Here is a 20637-nt window from a genome sequence, read left to right as displayed (position 1 = left end):
AGAAGAATGAGCTGTAGAGTCTTTTTCTGGAAACAGCTGTGGTGGTAATGAGTGAAGGGTCCTAGAGGGGCTTTAGCACCACAGTAAGTATTGGCAATAGCACCCACATCTCCATTCCACATGTCAGTCTTCAAGTGCCATGGGTAACTGCAGACCACCGGGCTTGGGTCATATCGCAGATTTTTTTTTAAAGATTTTATTTATTTATTCATGACAGACACAGAGAGAGTGAGCATATCTCAGATTTGATTGGTAACATAAAACCTGAGCCAGAGCACTTGGCTTATGACCAGTTCAGCCAGGAAGTGAAGCACTGCTCCCTCTTCATTGGTGAGCTAGCTATCACTTCTTCTTCTTCTTCTTCTTCTTCTTTTTTTTTTTTTTTTTAAAGATTTTATTTATTTATTCATGAGAGACACAGAGAGAGGCGGCAGAGGGAGAAGCAGGCTCCATGCAGGGAGCCTGATGTGGGACTTGATCCCGGGACTCCAGGATCAGGCCCTGGGCTGAAGGCAGTGCTAAACCGCGGAGCCACCCGGGCTGCCCTAGCTGTCACTTCTTACTTACTCTGAGTGACCTCTGATCCTGTCCACAGAAGTCAGAAGGACTGCTGACTGGGAGGGAGCAAAATGCTTCTTTCCTTCAAAAGGCCATGGTTATTGATCAGACTTTGGAAAATAGCATAGGTAGAGTCCAAACTTTAACATTCTTTACAATCCTGCTAAAAACATGAATGCCTCACTTTCTCTCTAATAGAATTGGCCTGAGTGTCTGCAGACCTTTATGTAATTGACAGATAATCATGCATTTGATAAATACTGTTTTTTTAAATGTTAATTATAGTATGACAAATTTAAATTTCTGGGTAAAATACTGGCAGAGATCAAACTCTCTTCATTGATGGATTTAATTGGTTTCATTTTTGGATTTTTACAGCATATTTTTTCCACTTAGAAGCTGGGTCTGTGATGACATTGTAGATAAGGCACCGATGTGTGGTTTACTCCAGCAGTGGATTTTCTCCACAGATCTCTCTAGATATTCTCATGCAGCATTTCCACAACGGTGTGAGCCTTTGGGAGTTAGCATTGAGCCTAGTATGTGTTTTCACCTTGATGCACAGGTGAACTTTTGCCCAGCAATCTTCATATAGTGTCATTCAGCCAGGACTGAGTAAGACTCATGGGAGGAAGATTTCTGAAATTGAAAATGTCTAGGCCCAGCCCCCAAGAACAGGTGGGGAATGGGGGAGTGGGGGAAGAGGATTTTATCTGCTGTTTGTTCTTGCTTAGGGAATGAAAGTTTGGATTTCTGTGACTATTCATTTACGACCTTTTTAATATAATAGGATTTTATTTTTGCTTCAGTGTAATTTTCCCTTTAAAAATAGGCACTTTCAGTGTGCATTTTATTTCAAATGCAAATATCCATGTGTATTGATGTTGGCATATGCTGGGCAGGATATGGCCAGACATCATTTCAGTGGGAGGTTTTTCTAAATCCAAGTAAACAAACAGAAGAAAGTACATACAGCTTTTTGGCAAGAAAATAATTTCAAAACAACCTCCATAAAACAGACCAAAAAGACTCTAAAAACCACAGAATAAAACTGTGACCATGATTTTTAGTGTCTGATTACCGTTCTGATGGATAAATGAGTTCCTGCTGAAGAAAGAGAAATATAATACACATATGCGAAGTTGTCTGACTCCAATAGGAAAGATGACAAAGTGAAAAAAAAAAAGCAGGATGTAAAATTATACATGCAATATAATATAATATAATTACATGAATTGTTTAGAAAAAAAGATTGGAGGGAAATATGCCAAACTGTTAACAATGGTGATCTCCAGGTGGCAGGATTATGAGTTATGTTTTTTTTTTCTGGTTCTTTATACTGTTTTGTACTTTCCAAGTTCTCTATAAACAAGCACATGTAAGCTATATAAACAAAGAAATAGGAAAAAATGGTGCATTTTCCCAAGTTACTATAGTGAGCATATTTTGTGGTAACAGTAAAGAAGAATCACTACCTTATTTTAAAGCTTTATTTTTTATTTAATTTGCCAAGATTGATTGATTGATTGATTGAAGAGAGAGAAAGAGAGAGTGTGTGAGCATGTGAGCAGGGAAGAGAAGGGGTGGAGAGAGGGGGAGAAGCAGACTACCTGCTGATCTGGGAGCCTGATACAGGGCTTGATCCCATGACCCTGAGATTGTGACCTGAGCTGAAACCAAGAGGCAGCTGCCCAACCGACTGAGCCACCCAGGTGTCCTGAATCCCTACTTTATTTTAAAGGCAACATCAAATTAGTAACCATGTAGGGAGACCACAAACAGCAAAAGAGCAGGAGCTAAAATGATGGGAACTGGGCTGGGAATGCTCGGGTTGGGAAGGATCCCAGACTCTGGCCCTTACAGCAGGGAGTCATTTATTTTCCCTCTCCATCCTCACTTTCCCCATCAAACAAGGGATTGAACCAGATGACTTCTCAGTTCTGTTATAGCATTGGATGCTTTGTGATTTGAATTTTATTGCCCACTGTTGACATAGGAGAGACTCTACTGTACACTGAGGGGTATTGGGACAAATAAAGGGTCTGTTGAGAGCTCAGAACTCCCTAGAATACTTACTGAAATATAGTTGAAGGCAATTTGCAGACCACTGAGATCTGATAATGAAAATGAGAGATTAACAGATTTAGAGTTTGAAGATTCCTCCTCCAAACAGAAGCTAGTTTTCTTGAAGCTGCAGTATAGTTTGTTATGTAATTTGGAGGCTTCTACTAGCGTGGGTCAGATTGTGGGCTCTAGACCTCACTTTGGCAATCATTTCCCCTTCGCTTTGTTACTCTGCAGGTGTTATGGATGGGTCTTTGGGGACTTCTCTACTGGCTTTCTCTTTCCTCATATACAGGGAACTCAAGAAGGGAATCCATAGGGCACATTAAAAAGGAAAGCTATTGAAAATGGGATGGTGAGGTGTCATGGCTTGAAGCCATCAATGTGGAGGTGTTTGAAAATCATTGGCATAGTGACTTGATTGCTCTCTGGGCTAGTATTCTCTTCCCTCCCTTCTAATGAGTCATTGGACTTCTAAATTTTATATTCTATAATTGTCAAACATTTTAGAATTTTTGGGAGAAAGCAGAAAGAGAAAGTGTCTCTTGAATGCTAATCTTTTTTTAAAAGGCAAGATTTTAAAATAACACACACATTATATACTTCTAATACTTGTGGAAATATTTATTGTGAGATCTTAAGGCAGAGCAGGAAAAAACCTCTAATCTGTCTAGCAGACTGGCATAGCAGGGGCACTCTAATTGCAGCTGTTGGCAAAGAACACTTGGTTTCACCTGATGATTTGGAAGAGTTGATGGGATGTCTGGGCAGATCAATGTATTTTCCTAAAGTGAAATGAAGCTTGAACAAATAGATTGATGGAAGCTTGGAGGCCACAAAGTTCAGAATGAATACCTTATTAGTCTCATTTTCATATCCCTACCATGAATTAAAAATAGTTCTCTTGGGGTTTGAATCTGATGATGTCCTGTACAACTCTCCATTCTGAGTCATGTGGGATTCAGCTGGGTCTCCTGTTGGGTAGTGCAGGCAAATGGGCTGATACTGGTTCATGGCAATTATATATATATGTATATGTATATTTTTATATATACATGTATATAGTTTTTATTTTTTATTTTATTTATTTTAGAGAGACAGAGCATTAGGGGGAGGGACAGAGGGAGAGGGAAAGAGAATCTCAAGCAGACTGCACTGAGCACAGAGCCAGATGCGGAGCTCAATCTCAACCTTAAGATCACAACCTGAGCTCCAAGAGTTGGACACTTTTTTTAAAAAGATTTTATTTATTTATTTATTTATTTATTTATTTATTTATTTATTTATTTGAGAGAGAGAGAGAGAGAGAGAGAGAGAGAGTGCGCCCAAGCACATAAGTGGGGAAGGAGGGGCAGAGGGAAAGGGATAAGCAGACTCATTGTTGAGCACAGAGCCTGGTGTGAGGCTGGATCCCAGGACTCTGAGAGTATGACCTGAGCTGAAGTCAGACACTTAACTGACTGAACCACCCAGGCACCCCAAGTTCATGGTAATTTTTAAGACTCCGTGCTGTATATATGTTCAGTTTCATAAGCGAGAGTTGTTTTTTTTTAATTGAAAAAAGTAGTAAATGAGAAATGTAAACATTTCATAGTATAGAAAAAATTTGTTGGCTAACACACTCCCAGTGTTAGCTGTTCTTGAGGAGATAGTTTGAGTCCTTTTAGACTTTTTTTGAGAACATATAATCATATGCATGGGCTTAAACACACACACACATAGATGATATTATATTCTGCAACTTAATAGAAGAATTTTAAAAAGAAATACCAGTTGTGTTTTTAGTAGTACCTTTGATTATTGTATATTACTCAATGCTCTGGAACAAAATAATAATAATAATAATAATAATAATAATAATAATAATAATAAAGTGATTCACTTGGATGTGTACTAGCCGAGTGATCTGCTTTCTTCTTAAGTATGCTTTTTATTTAGTCAATAAAGAAGCTGCTATCCAATTGTATGAATGAGGAAAATGACCTGAAATTTATATGTCTTATCTGGCAGTGAATTATGCCATGATAGAAAATTCATTCTAAGTATGCTCTGATACTTTTTCATAATTATGTTGGAGAAATAGGCAATTTAGGATTGTCAGCCAACCTTTTCATCTTGTCCAATATTGAGTTCAAGGTCTTCACTGTTGTTTGAAAAATACAGAATGAAACAGGCTAAGTTAGGTTTGCCCACATGGGTAGCTTAGATTACATTCTTGTCTGAATTGAAGATGCCTTTCTCTTTAGACCTTCCCCTCAATCAATATGCATGTCACTTGGACTGCTCTAATCCAAGCACACGTGTAGAATACAACTGCTCTTTGGAAGTGATTTTTCTCATTAAGATATGAATCTGATGCTTTGTTTTTTAAATTTTAAAAATAGACTCATAAATTTGTAAGTGATCTAGAAAATGATAGATTGAGCACCTGCATTTACTTTTCCTTCCACTTAAAGCCACTCTAAAACAACAGTAAATTGATACCCACACGCACGCGCACAAACGCACCCTCAAGGACAAGTAGAATAGGAAAGGATAAAATCACAACAAAACCTTTGAAGCTGAAAATCCAGTGGATGAGAGTTAATCTGTTAGGCAGAATTCTGACCTGGGAAGGGGAGAGGATAACCCCATTGGGTCCCAATTTACACCACAGAATCTCCAAAAGGTTTAGCACAGGTGCTGCCTCCCATATGGGGCAAGGCCAAGCTGAAATCAGGAGTTGAGAGTATGTTGAAGAAGTGGTCACGTCCCCAGGTCTTCACCCATCTAGCAAGTTAGTCCTGTACTTCTCCCTCCAGCAGAGAATTGGAAGTTTATTCTCCAGAGAGGGTAGAACAGTCTTTGGATTGGGGAATGCAGGCACAGTTGAAAATAATTACATGATACATCTGTTATGTATTATGTAATACATAACCCCTGACTTTGCTCCCTTCTGCAAACCTCCTTCCTTTTAGCTCCCAGAATATTGATAGTCGGACCTAGACCCTCCAGGCAGGAGACTGGAAGATGTGGGGGGGGGGGGGGGGAGAGGGATCTGAGGAAAGGGCCGAAGACACTGAGGTCACAGGTTTTCCCAAGGAACCAGCTGAGTGTGGTCCTGTGCTAAAATAAAAGCCACAACAGATAAGCCCTAACCACTCATCGAGTGCCCCTCAGCCAGCTTTTGTTGTCCGCTCTCCAATATGAGCAGACAGCCCAGGATCACCAGATTTCTAAGGAGTACTTTTAACATGAGAGATAACAATGAAAACAAACAGGAAAAAAAAAAAAAAAGAACCTTCAGGAAACAATATATACAGGAAGGGGAACATTTCAGGCACTTTAGAAAAATTATCTTTCATAATCTCAGATAAATTGCATTACATTCTGGATGCTTTTGAAGAAAAGAAAAGTACTCAGAAATAAAAAGAAGTTACACCTGGGTGGCTCCGTGATTGAGCATCTGCCTTTGGCTCGGGTGTGATCCTGGGGTCCTGGGATCAAGTCCTGCATCAGGCTCCCTGCCAAGAGCCTGCTTCTCCCTCTACCTATGTCTGCCTGTCTCTCTGTGTCTCTCATGAATAAATAAATAAAATCTTAAAAAAAAAAGATATTAGTGGAAATGAAAACTCTTTAGAAGAGCTGAAAGATAAAGGAAATATCCCAGAAAAAGTTTTCAGTAGGAAAAAAAATTGTTTAACAAAGGTGGAAACTAGGAGAGAAAAGAGAAAATGGAGGACCATTCCAGAAGGCCGACACTGGAATAAGAGTTCTAGAAAAAGAAAGCAAAGGGCATTTCTCATGTAAGAAAGCACCAAAGAACATAAGGATATTGGTTTCCGGATAGAAAGGGCTGAGTACTCAGCACAGAAGGTGAAGGTGAAAATAGACCTGCAAAAAGGCATACGGAATTCACAAACAGGTCAAGAAGACCCAAAAGCTTCCGGGGGCGGGGGGGGGGGGGGGGGGGGGGGGGGGAGGCAAAAACCACAAAACAAAAACGGAAGCAAGAATCTACTGCCAACAGCAGCACTGGAAGCTAGAAGACAATAAAGCAGTTCTTTAAAATTCTGAAGAACAAATATTTCCAATTTAGAATTCCACATCAAGATTCTCTATCACTCAAGTGTGAGGGTAGAATAAAGACATTTACACATGCAACTTTTCGAAAATTGACCTCCTCGGCTCCCTTTTTAGAAAGCTGATGGAGGATAACCCCACCAAAAATCAGGGATTCTTCTACAAAAAAGGGAAGTATGGATATAGAAATGGGGTTCAGCAGAAGAGAAGCAAAAGCATCCCTAGGATGATGTCTCAGGATGCCACCTTCACAGCCGGCATAGGGACTACCAGTCCTGCTTGGAACAGATGCTTCTCAAGAAGATGCAATTGATGCATCTTTGTTCCTGAATATTTTGAGAAAATGCTTAGATGGAGAGTTTGGAGTTGAAGAGAAAGCTAAAACAAACAAACAAGACCAGTAGATATAAAGGAATTGTGCATGGCTTTCTGGCTTAGTGGTTAGTATCACCTAATGTAAATGGGAATATTGCACTAAATAAAATTATAACTATATTGGTGGCATTAGGAATAGGTTGTGTGTGAGGTGAAATCAGGATTGTGGGTGGCTCAGCGGGTGAGCGTCTGCCTTTGGTTCAAGGCATGATCCTGGGATCTGGGATCAAGTTCCTGCATAGAGCCTGCTTCTCCCTCTACCTATGTCTCTGCTTCTCTTTCTCTGTGTCTCTCATGAATAAATAAATAAAATCTTTAAAAAAAAAAAAAAGGATTGTGAAAGAGAACTTAATCCATAATGGGAAATTAATAGATAATACCTAAAAATGCAAATCAATTCAGCCCTCAGCCCAAAAGATTGGCTGAGAGAATTGGATGTGGCTGTGTCTGGGTAGCGGGGAATGGCTAGGTTATCTGTTGGCAGGGTTGCTTGGGGAGGAGTGTCATGGGACTACTAACAAAAAAAAAGACTATTTGACTCTTGAAATTATTTTCACGTATAAGTTTGATAGAAAGAAAAGCGTCTTTTTAAAACATTAAGTTTGAGGCACCTGGGTGGCTCAGTAGTTAAGCATCTGCTTTTGGCCCAGGGCTTGATCCCCGGGTCCTGGGAGTCTGCTTCTCCCTCTGTCTATGTCTCTGCCTTTCTTTATCTCTCATGAATAAATAAATAAAATCTTTAAAACAAAAAAAAATTAACTTTGAAAGTTGCTCTGGTGAATATAGCATTTTATCAGTTCTGAGTTGTAGTTCTTCGCATTTTTTATCATAGCACTGAAATTAGGTTGCATCTTTATGAAACGTGGAGGCTCAGGTCTCATTTGAGGATGACATGAGTGTAATGCTTCTTCTCTTTGAATTAAAGATTGCGGGCCTCAGTCTACCTCTTCCCCCCAAAAAACTGATTGGTAACATGGATCGTGAATTCATAGCTGAGAGGCAGAAAGGTCTTCAGAACTATCTCAACGTCATCACCACAAATCATATCTTGTCTAATTGTGAGCTGGTGAAGAAGTTTTTAGATCCAAACAACTATTCTGCAAACTACACTGGTAAGCAAAGGGATCTCGGGATTATGGTTGTGTGACTAAAAAGGCATTGTTCCTTGCTGGAGACGACGTGCGGGAGAAACTATTTCCAAACAGGGACGTGTGTGTGTTTGTTACAGGGCATTATTCACTTCCTCATACTTAACCTGATTGTAATATACTGGAAGAGTGTGAGAGGAAAATAATTGCTTCTAAAATGTTGGTGATATTTGCACAGGAGAATATGAAAGAGAAGTTACTGGGTCTAGGTACTTAGAGTCTTGTCTTTATTATCTTCCCTGACAGAACAGAAAGTAAATAATCCACAATAATTTATACCATAATCTGATTTGGATTTTTTTTGGCTCTGTTTTGTATTTTCTGGGAATTACTTTGTACCAAGTGGTTAAAAAGGGTCTTTTTTGTGTCTTCCCAGTTGCTACCGGAGACCCACTCAGTGCAAAGCCTAAGGAAGTGCTAGTTCTCTTCCAAACCTTTCCTGGATCAGTCAGGGGACTGAGTTGGGAACAGTGCTGGTTACACACAAAGCTAGCATCAATAAACTAAGCCCATTGTTAGAAGGATGAATGATTAAATATTCAGTATACGCTGGTGTGGCCTTGAAGAGACCACTGAAACTGTTGTAGAACTGAACCAGTAATGAAGAACTGGACTGATTTGTTAAAGCTGAGCCACGCTTAGAGTCTTAGTGGAACTGTGGATATTTTTAATAAGCTGATTTCCTTGCTAAGAGAATAGATTGTTTACATGTTACATTTCAGGTCCTCAAAACACAGCTTTTGAAATAATTAGGGGGAGGCACTTCTATTCCTTTTTCAGAGAGAGGGAAATAAAAGATTGCTTGTCAGGTATCAAATTTTTCGTGTAATAGACTCACCCAGAGAACTTTAAAAAATCCTGATGCTTAGGCTGCACTCATGCCAATTAAATCAAAATCTCTACTGGTGGGGCTCCTAGTTTGTAAAGCTCTCCAAGAGATTCCAATATGCAGCCAAGTTTGAAAACTACAGCCCTTGGGCCTTGGTATTCACAGTGTGGTCCTCTGACCCACAGCATTGGCATCACTAGGAGTTTGTCAGAAGTGCTGAATTCAGGCCCCATCCCAAACCTAGGGATCAGGATCTGAGTTTGTTAACAAAGTCCCCAGGTGCTTGCTGAGAAGCCTTGCTGTAGAATGTACCTCCTGTCTTCTAGTGGAAGTACCTGCAGAGGTGAGAAGAATGCCTTTCTAAAATGCAACCAAGTGAAGGAAAGTTTAATTCAAACGCACAGTTACTCTAAGTGACAAAATTGATCACTAAGTTATTAAAAGGCTTTCATTCTTCACCCCATTGTTTTTTGGTTCATATAGGAGAAAAGGCATCACAAGACTGGGGCTCCCAGGACAGCTTAAATTCTTCCAGAGTAACATCTCTCATGGCTTTCAGTTACTATGCTTCGCTTGATTGTTCCCCAAATTGTCAGATGGTGAGCCATCTGGATTGACTGTTACCAAATATGCCCTAACGTAGCCTCATTTGTTGGTTTGTCTATTTATTTCCTGAGAGTGTCTGCTCACGTGTTCCTGAGGGCAAGCATCGAGGCATAGTGCACACATGATGACACCATTCTCTCTGTAGACCTTCACTCTCTGCTACACCTATTCCATGTGCTGGGTGCACACCTGGGTGTTGGGGGTGCAAGTGCCTGGAGGTTGTGCTCCCTGCTCTTAGGGAGCTTGAACTAGGAGGACACTGAATTACCTGGGGTCGGAGCTAGAAGAGATTTTAGAGCAGGTGTATCAAGGTTAACCCTTTCATTTTATAGATGAGAGCTAGCCTGAGAGTAAAGGCCTTGCCTAGGGTTGTACATTCGTATGACTGTACAAGTGTACAGTATCTGAATGCTTTCCAATTAAAATGCTGCTTTTGCCCCTGGAAGATTATCCAACCCTTATATTTCTTTCTACTGTACCCCCTCATTTGCTGCTATTCTTGATCTTTCTCCCCATCCCCGCCCCCAACCACATGGCAGACAGTCAGGACTCCAAAGCAGATGTGGGCAGATGTGTAAGAATGCTGCCAGAGACTCACTGAGCACAAATGCTCAAGAAGCTGCTACTATTTAGAGGACACAGTCCAGTAATGAAACAATGAAATCAGAGAGATGCTGATTTATTGCCCGGTTGAATGAAATGTCAGAATTGTCTTGCCTTTGGGCTGACTCACTAGCAGCCTCAGGAAAGGGAAGCCCAGGCAGCCTCCTCTGCACCAGCTCCATCCCAGAAAGCCAGGAGGACCTCTCCGGGCTTCCCGAAAACTCATGGCCTGTGGTTCCTAAGGGCACTCTGCATACTTCCAACATGGGACACTTCTTTAAGCAGGGCCACTTCCCCCTTTTACATGGATAATGTCTCCACCTCTTATCTTTTTCCAAGTGGTCTATGGTCACCATCCTACTCTACTTCAGGACTTGAATTTTGTGTCATGTGGCTGACGTCACCAAGGCCACTTTTCCTGCCTCTTGCTCTGAGGTTGATATCTAGTTGGAGGGGGACTGTGATGCCACCCCAGGTCCCAGGGGATGAGTGACTAGGAGCTTCAGGGTATCCATAGCTACTTCCACTCTCTCTGAGTCTCCAGCCTGAGATTTCTGATCTTTTCTTTCTTTTCCTGGTGTTCTCCAGATGACCAAAGAAATAGAGGTCCTTGGTGCCCTGTGGAGGAGTTATGAGGTGTCCATTTGTATTACCAAGTTTAACTGAGGGCCAGCTTTTGTACAGGGAGAACAGGTGTCTCCCAGTCATAGGCACATACCCCACCCCCCTGCATACCTTACTTTATTCATCTTATTAACAAGGTGCTTCGGGCAACCTGGGTGGCTCAGCGGTTTAGCGCCACCCTCAGCCCAGGGCGTGATCCTGGAGACCCAGGAGATCGAGTCCCACGTCGGGCTCCCTGTATGGAGCCTGCTTCTCCCTCTGCCTGTGTCTTTGCCTCCCCCCCCTCTCTCTCTCTCTCTCTGTGTCTCTCATGAATAAATAAATAAATAAATAAATAAATAAATAAATAAATAAATAAAATATTTAAAAAAACAAAAAACAAGGTGCTTCTATCATTTATAAGCCTCAGAAGCCATCTTCCCATTGCAAACCTCAAACCCCCTCAGAATAAGGTGGTTTTTAGTGTCCATGCAGACCAGAAAGGTAAGAAGGCTTGGATCCTGGTCCCAGCAGCATTTCCCTTCTGCGAGCCTCGGTCCTGACCTGTCAAACAAGATCAGGGGGGTGGTGAGTGGACAGGGAGTAGGTGGGCCCTCTTCTAGTCCTGAAACCCCGGAACCCTAAGAGTAGGTCAGGTAGTAGTGGGCTCCAGGATAGAGGAGGGAGGACGGATGGGGTGGGGATTATACTCAGATCAAGGGCAGGGTGCTTTGGAGAGGTGGTAGAGCCAAGTCCACTTTGCAGGCCTCTGCGTAGATAGGGGATCTGGAGCCCAGTTGCTGGGCTGGAGGACTCTGTTCTCTGCAGTTACTGTGGGTCGGGGATCTAGGAGCTCCAAGGCTACACACGGTGGATGCAGCTGGTACATTCTGAGGGGAGAAGTCAGAGCTCCATGGGAAGCACAGGATGGATCTGAAGGCATCGTTTTGCATTTCCTGCCTGGGGCTTGTTTATCAGCATTTCCTGAGTGTGTAGTTTCCCCCCATGTGTCAGCCAATATTGGAAGAAATAGAGAGCAGATGCTTTTCTTTTTGTGGATTTCATGTTCTTATGGGAGAGAGTGTCCATATCCATTGAACATGTATTGAACTCGTAGTCCTTGCTTCATTAAATATTTATTGAGTGCCTGCTCTTTGTCAGGTGCTACAAATCCAGCATTAAGGGAAGCCTGGCCCTTACCCCCACACCAAGGCACTTCTGCAGAGAGATTGACAGGTGAAGGCTGTGGCAGAGTAGCCATCTCCCGGCAACTTGGGGATGAGGGTAGGGGTGCAGATGCTCCAGATCTGAAGGCGGAGGAAGGCTTCCAGAAGAGTTGATGGTTATACGAAGATCTAAGGATAAGTAGAAAAGTTAGCCAGGCCAAGAGGCAAGGGCCAGTGCTCCAGGAGAGAAAAAAATATTTCCATGTGGCTGTGGGCTTTTACCCAGATTGGGACGTACGTAGCCTTCCTTCACAGCCAGAGTTCACAGGCTTGTGGAAGAGAGTAGCCCTAACACAGGATAGATCGTGGGTGAATCCTATAGGAGAAGGACATGTAGCTCTGGGGAGGGTGGGGAGTTATGTTGGAAGTATGGTAGTCACGTGATTTACTTGACAATAAATCATAGTTCAGGAGAAAGAATATGTCCTTTTCTACAGTTTCCTGATTCTCTAAGGTTAAAAAAAAAAAGGGCTACCTCCCAGTCCTCAAATTATCAGTAACAAATCCAGCATGTTCCATTTGTTGACAGCTGTTTCTCCCATTTCTAGAACAAGGTATGATACATAGTAGCATATGATAAATGTTGTTGAATAATGATTTTGTGGAGAATTATGAGTCACTGTTAGTTATGAATCAACTGTCCTTTACAGTCTCTTAGAATGACATTGTACTGCATTTAGAAAACTATTTCTCATAATCCTTCTCAAAGTTGATATGATTTTCACAGAAAATACCTTTTTGAGTTGCTTATGTTTGAGTTATTTTATGATTGTTTCTATTCAAGTTGTTTTGGAAATGCTAAAAACATTTTATATCAACATTAATTATAAGGAAGGTACAGAGTTCCCAGCATGGATTATGACAACTTTATATGCTTCTGCCACAGCTGATCTCTCCAAATGGTTTGTCACTCTTGGGTCGTTAAAACAAATGTAAATGGAGTCAGTTTTGTATATAGTCATCTCATGTTTTCTTCTGTGTGGACAACATCAACAATTTACATATTCAATCAGTAGACCAATAGCTAGTAGATCATTATCTTTCCTGAAACTCTTAACTCACAATGTACTGTAAAATGTAGCAAAATGATGTTGTTTGCCAAATGCTGGGCATGGTAATTCCAGACTAGGTCATTCTGACATATAGAGAGCATTTCTGCCGAATCTCTCATTCTCTCATTCTTCACCGGTTGGCCTGGAATGCCATTCATGCTAGGCGGTGGTGAAATTCCACAGTGAATTTGCAGTATTGCTGTTTGCTTTCAGGGATCTAGAGCAGCTTCATGTTCTCATTGTGTTGAGGGAAAATAGCAAATTACAGATGTTGCTTTTTGCAGGAAATGTAAAAGCACAGTTATTCTGATAATTTCTTAATATAGTGAAGTTTAAAGGACTTCCTCTTCTCATTGTCTTCTTAAAAAGGGGAAATGTTCTTATGATAAACGAACACAAAAAGAGGGATGGATTTTTTCCAGTAAACAGGGATATGGTATTGTCCCACAATAGAACTATGTTGTTGCTGTAACATAGATGTTTTTCTAAAACACTGGCTTTTATTTCCAATATATATTTAAGGCTAATCGCTTCTTTGTTGGTGAAAGCTATAATTCCATGAGGAATGAAGACAGGATAAATATTACTTGGAGCAACATAAATACCGTTCTGAGATGACCTCAGAACATGTTTTGAGTTTTGTGCTTGGGTTGTGGCCTGGTGCATATATTGAATTCTTGGTTTATGCCACCTAGTTTACATATTTTAGATCTTTCAGTTTGAAATATATATATGTATTTTTCCCACATCATTAATAATTATCTTCTTAATAAACTTTTTAATTTGGAATAATTTTTGACTTACAGAAAAACAGTAATGATAGTACAGAGAGTTTCCATATACCACCCCTCACAAAATTTCTCCTAATGTTAACATCTTACATATGTTAAGATGTTGATCAAACATGGCACATTGATCAAAACTAAAGAAATACACATTGGTTCATTACTATTAACGACAGATTTTATTCAGATTTCACTTGTTTTTCCATTAATGTCCTTTTTCTGTTCCAGGGTCCAATCTAGAATCCTACATTGCATTTACTCTGTGGCCTTTTTCTTTTTTCTTTTTGGTAATTTAAGTTTTTTAGAAGGTCGTACACTTAAAAGGATTTCATTTGCAAGATTGATATCTAAAGCATGTGGTACTTTCCTGACATGTTGGACTGATGAGTTTCTAAAATGTCTTTGCAGAGATTGCCTTACAGCAAGTTTCCATGTTCTTCCGATCAGAACCAAAGTGGGAGGTGGTGGAACCTTTGAAAGACATAGGTGAGAAACTGGCACATGATCTATTAAAACAGATCACAGAACTGGACTCTTGTCACGCTTTCCTATCTGTATCCCCAGAAAGCTCTAAAATGCCAGTGATTTCTTTTTTCTCTTTGCCTTCCTGGTGCTTGAAGATGCAGTCCCTAACTTTTACACTTAATGAATCTTGGGTAAAGAGCCACCTGGAGATTAGGAGGGTGGTAATGTGTACTTTCAGAGCCATCCATCATTCTTTGTCTTTCTCACTAAAATTGAAGTTCTGTTTTCCTGTTCCTGTGAATAGTTTCTTTGTCTGCAGTTGTTTTTGGTATTGTTAGTGGGGTTTTTTGGTTTTTGGTTTTGTTTTGTTTTTCCTAAGTACAGGTCTTCCCCATGTCAACATTACCAAATGGTTAACGAGTGCCCATGTTGCTATGGATAATATTACCAAATTTAATTTTTTAAATTACTTAGTTGATGAAACATGTATCTATTGGTATAAAAATTATTTGCTATGAATATATCTCTGCTTTTATGGCAGGTTGGAGGATAAGGAAGAAATATTTCTTGATGAAGATTAAAAATCAGCCTAAAGAACGGCTCGTGTTAAGCTGGGTAAGCTGGTTTTTTGCTTCATTCTCCTTCCGGGGACTTTAGGTGGGTTTATGAAAGCAGATAATGAAAAAAGAGAACTAAAATTGTACTATGCTTCTGAGTGATGTTGTAAAGGCCTCTTCAGTCCCACATCAAGGGAGAATCATTTTCAGTCACTTTGCATACTTATTTGGTTATATCGATGTGATAGTATTTGATCAACTAGTGAACATCTGGAAAGAACAAGAGTTCTGGAACTCTTTAGGATTGGCAGTTTTGCAGTTTGTTTTAAAGAAGAAATACCTAGGCATTACTTTATATTATCTCTCACTTTGGGAGTTCTGGTGGTTCGGCTAATGGAATATTTTTTTTTTTTAAGATTTTATTTATTTATTCATGAGAGATACAGAGAGAGAGAGAGAGAGAAAGAGAGAGAGGGAGAGGCAGAGGGAAGCAGGCTCCATGCAGGGAGCCTGACGTGGGACTCGATCCCGGGTCTCCAGGATCACACCCTGGGCTGAAGGCAGTGCCAATACCGCTGAGCCACCAGGGCTGCCCTTGGCTAATGGAATTTGATAAAAGTGTAGTTTTTAGGTTTTGTTTTGTTTTGTTTTTTAAGGTAGTTAACATACAGTGCAATATTGGTTTCTGGAGTAGCATTCAGTGAGTCATCACTCACATGCAACACCCAATGCTCATGAGAACAAGTGCCCTCCTTAATACCTATCACCAAGAGTATAGTTAAGTCCTAGTATTTAAATATTTGTATTCTGTCTCTCCAGAAGAGCCTTGAGGCTGTAAGACTTAGTGTGGTTTTCATCTTTGATTTACAGTCGTGTATTTGGACAAATGAAAAACAGGGACAGACTTAGAAGGAATTTTTCTTTTGATGACTTAAGGCAGCACCCTGATATTTTCCCTCATGTTTTCAAGGCTGACCTTGGTCCCGACAAGTATCTGTCAGATAAAGATTTTCAGTGTCTAATCAAACTTCTGCCTTCCTGTTTGGTGAGTACAAGCCCTTCTATTCTTTTCCTTTTTTTACTATTTTATTTTAAGTAATTTCTACAGGCATCAGGCTCAAACGTACAACCCCAACATCAAGAGTCACACGCTCTACAGACTGAGCCAGCTGGTGCCCTGAGACCTTCTCTTAATTCTAGGTGCTAATGACAGATTCAGAGTGTTTTCTTGTTGACGACCATGGACAGAAGAGATGGAAATACTTGTAGGCTTAGCAGAACGGACGGAGACAGGTATAGTGGATGTCGGTTGACTGAAATGGCTCAGGCTATTGCCGTAGTTCAGAGGCTGTTTAAATGGCATTCATGACATCTGCACAACCCATGAAACATGATAATTTAAATGCTTATGTGTGTTGTAAGCACATAGCAGAGGAGGGAAGCACCCATTTAATTCTTGGTGAAGATGTTTCTCCCAGTGGAATTGACAGATCTGTTTCTGGCCTGAGAAAACAGAACTAAGATGGATTTAGATAAGCTGGGTGAGGGAAGACACTAGAGCCCTTTAGCTCTCTGAGTCACTCTTTTTTTTTTTAAAGATTTTATTTCTTTATTCATGTGAGAGAGACACACAGAGGCAGAGATACAGGCAAAAGGAGAAGTAGGCTCCATGCAAGGAACCAGATGTGGGACTTGATCCTGGGACTCCAGGATCATGCCCTGGGCCGAAGGCAGGCGCTAAACTGCTGAGCCGCCCAGGGATCCCCAAGTCACTTCTTCTCACAGGCTGACTGTGTGGGCTTTAGGAGTGTCTGGCTTTATTTGTGCTAATATACAATTCTGACCCAAGGCCTTTATTTATTTATTTTTATTTATTTATTTATTTATTTATTTATTTATTTATTTATTTATTTATTTATTTATTTATGATAGTCACAGAGAGAGAGAGGCAGAGACACAGGCAGAGGGAGAAGCAGGCTCCATGCAGGGAGCCCGATGTGGGATTCGATCCCGGGTCTCCAGGATCGCGCCCTGGGCCAAAGGCAGGCGCCAAACCGCTGCGCCACCCAGGGATCCCTGACCCAAGGCCTTTAGTGGAAAGAACCACATTGGTATAGTTCAGAATATATACAGAATGTCAGGAAAAGACTAATCTTATGGCCAGAAAAGTGGGTTAGTATTGATGTTCTTTATCTGTGGTCTGCATGAGGATGTAGGACCCTAGAATGAGTGATTCATGAGCATAATTCTGCTGACCTATCCAGTTGGGTTGGCAGGTTCATTTTTGAGGATAGAGTGTCTTGTCAAGCTAGCAAAACCAAGCTTTTAATGAGGTGTGCAGTGTAGCCAAGAAAAATGCTGTGGTCTTTGTGTGTGACTAGTTGTGTGACACAGGCTCTCAGCATGCAATTCCAGATTTCTTTTAATGGTTGTGCTTAAAATGGTTTTAAAAAAGAAAGTAGTGCAGGTAAGTGGTGCATATTAATTGTAGAAGGGTCAGAAAACACGAATAAGCAAAAATAAGAAAACTCACTTGTGATCCCAACTAGCCAGAAATATGAACCAAAATGTTCAGTTGTTGCTTTTCTAGAACTTTATATGGTTATTTTTGAAAAATTATACACATATTGTTTTAAAGCCTGATTTTTTGGTTAATGGTATGCCATGCACATCTTTTATGTTGAATAAATATAGTAACACATCATTATTACTGGCTGTATAGACTATCATTGGCTTTACTTCAGTTTATTCAACTAATCTTCCACAAGACATTTGGACCACTTCCAGTTTTTGTTCTTATTTAAAGAAAGCCACAGTGAGCAATTCAGGCTAAATATTTGTACCCCAAATTAACAAGAATTAATAAGGGGGATATTTTGAGACTATATAAATATCCTATTCTTATTAAACCCCCGCTAGTTTTAGCTTCATTGAGATTTTCCAACGCCATCATTTCTCTTATGTTCATCAGTTGGCATTTTACTGTAAGGAAGGGCTTCCTGTTCTCCCCTTTGTCTATTTATATCAGTATGGAGTCAAGGATTTTTATTTCATTCATTGGGTTCCTTTTCGGGGTGATGAGAGTGTTCTAAAATTAGATTATGTGGTAGTTTGTACAGCTCTGAATATACTGAAAAACACTGAATTGTACACTATAAATAGGTGAATTATAATGGCATATGAATTATATTTCAATAAAGCTGTTACAATAGCAATAACAGTCATTTTGATGTGATGGTCAGAAAAAACTTCATGATCAAAGACTATATTTTCTTGGGCACATCTTTCCATCCCACAACCCACTCAACCCTGCCCTCCCAAATCTTTGCACAGCTCAGCTCCTATGGGTTTAAATTTTAATGGTGCTCCCTTGAGCTAATGGACATCGTAATACCGGTCTGAAGCCAGTTGGTTCATGTAACCAGAATTCCACGTCATACGGGGACTTTCCTTTCAGTCATTAATTTGTCTTACTCTCCACCCCCACTTGATTGACATCAATGTCCCCATCTCAGGAAGATACTGTGAATCATCATACTGTACACTCCAAAAGAAGAATGGGAAGATTCATGCCAGCTGCCTTGGAAGAAGGCCAAGATGCCAAAAGATGCTGCTTCTGCTTATTTTCTAGCTTTTACACTCCTTGGCTTAACACCAAACAGCAGTGTGAAATGTTAGGCAACACTGTGAATGGAGACACATTTATCCTGGTCTTCACCTGGCTGTTCTAGGATTTGGCTGTATTCTTTTTTTTTTTTTTTGGCTGTATTCTTTACCAATTTACAGAAGCAGAACATTTAAACCACTATCCTCCAAACTCAGACATTCCCTTTTTTAAAAAATTTTATTTTAAAAGATTTATTTATTTATTTATTTATTTATTTATTCATGAGAGACACAGAAGGAGAGAGAGGCAGAGACACAGGCAGAGGGAGAATCAGGCTCCATGCAGGGAGCCTGATGTGGGACTCGATCCCGGGTCTCCAGGATCACGCCCTAGGCTGAAGGTGGCGCTAAACCGCTGAGCCATTGGGGCTCCCCAGACTTTCTCTTTCTTCCACACTTTTGGCTGAGCTATGAAAATGTGCAGACCCAGGCAGATACGTTCATGCCTAGAGCTCACTGGGCCGGTTATGCATGTCCCTTTGTCGGTATAGTTTATGTCCCTTCTCTCGTCTAAAGAACGGGGTGCTAGTTGATCATCTGATAAGAAAATGCCACATGTTCAGGAAACATCCTCACATTTTTGCACAACTACACTACTGAGGTGGTACTTAACTCTATGTTATCAGATTCTTGAGGTCAAAGGACCTGGATGCTGATGCAAATAAATGTGAATTTGTTTTGTTTTGGCAGCACCCTTATATCTATCGAGTTACCTTTGCCACAGCTAACGAATCCTCAGCATTGCTTATTAGGATGTTTAATGAAAAAGGAACTTTGAAGGACCTGATCTACAAGGTACTTGTGGTGCAAGTTCATGGTCATAAAGAAGTTCTTGAGTCCCTTGAGAACTTGTTACAGATACTTGATCCCTAAGGTTTTAGAAGCCCTGAAGGTTTTATTTTAATTTGATTTGAAGTTTATTTTGATTTGACTTGATTTTTTAAAAGATTTTATTTATTCATGAGAGACACAGGCAGAGATATAAGCCAGAGATAAAAGCAAAAGGAGAAGCAAGCTCCCCCAGGGAGCCTAATGCTGGAACTTAATCCCTAGGACCTCGGGATCACAATCTGAGCCAAAGGCAGATGCTTAATCACTGAGCCACCCAGGTGCTCCTTATTTTGATTTTAACAATAAAACTACCCAGTCTGGTTAAAGAGCATTCCTTTCCCCAAATGAAAGAAGGTTGAACAGATAATGATCAGGTCCATTATGTTGTAGGCTGCTCTCTAGGTCAGTTTTAAGGTTTGTGTCTTTCACTTAACAATGTAATACTGACCTATCTCAGTAAAGTTGGAAACAAGACTTTGGGGTCTGCTCAGGCCAAGTCCAGGCCCATCTTCACTAGACCAGAGAAGGGATGGAACTCAAGTCAGCCTCTTTCTATCAACAATATAGACTTATATTTTAAAAACCCACATCCTGCGAGCTGACCTCATCTGGCACCCCCAACTTCTTAGAGTCTTGCTTGTTCCAGGAGGCTACATGCAGAATTCAAACTCTCTGCTGTTCTTATATGCTCTTTGTACTTTTCCAAAGGCAAAACCAAAAGACCCATTCCTCAAGAAGTATGGCAACCCTAAGAAGATTCAGGGCCTTGAACTCCAGCAAATAAAAACATATGGGCGGCAAATATTAGAGGTAAGAGGTGTTTAATATTTGCTTAGGTTGCATTGGAATTTCACCCAGATTACAGTCTTTTGGGAAAGTTCTTAGGTATAAATCCAAAATAGTTTAAGTTGCCAGATCACTTATAAACTGATGGCATTGTCCTATTTTATCCCAAAAATCAAATATGTGAGACTAAGACATCTAATTTAGATCTAGAAAATTCTGAAAGCTTAGCTATTGGAGTTTAGTGTCTGATCTTTAAGAACTTTAGCATGCAAATACCAGCTTGTGTTATGTTTGGTTGATCTTTATCTTTGTGCCAAGATCGTTGGTTTTGTTATATTAATACATAACCATATGGCTTCTTTGCAGAAGTGTAACTAGCATGAAAAGTCTTTCCCATACCACTCTCTAGAGCAGTGTCCTC

At 40.4% G+C, this 20637-nt stretch overlaps 1 protein-coding gene across 23 annotated transcripts in view; it reads left to right on the top strand.

The window, feature by feature from the left end:
* The window catches only part of PXK (PX domain containing serine/threonine kinase like), a 111420-nt gene that overhangs the window by 30573 nt on the left and 60210 nt on the right, over positions 1-20637 (top strand). For 22 of the 23 annotated variants that reach the window (XM_038566019.1, XM_038566018.1, XM_038566013.1 and 19 more), the window contains 6 exons: positions 7985-8171; positions 14320-14397; positions 14918-14991; positions 15904-15978; positions 19290-19394; positions 20139-20240. In XM_038566019.1, the coding sequence (XP_038421947.1) occupies positions 7985-8171; positions 14320-14397; positions 14918-14991; positions 15904-15978; positions 19290-19394; positions 20139-20240 (621 nt within the window). The remainder of the gene's footprint in view (positions 1-7984; positions 8172-14319; positions 14398-14917; positions 14992-15903; positions 15979-19289; positions 19395-20138; positions 20241-20637) is intronic. The other variant, XM_038566028.1, reaches the window with a different exon arrangement.

Source organism: Canis lupus, chromosome 20 (genome assembly GCF_011100685.1).
Source record: "Canis lupus familiaris isolate Mischka breed German Shepherd chromosome 20, alternate assembly UU_Cfam_GSD_1.0, whole genome shotgun sequence".
In the NCBI taxonomy this organism is placed as follows: Eukaryota; Metazoa; Chordata; class Mammalia; order Carnivora; family Canidae; genus Canis; species Canis lupus.
This window is presented reverse-complemented; position numbering and strand designations above follow the sequence as displayed.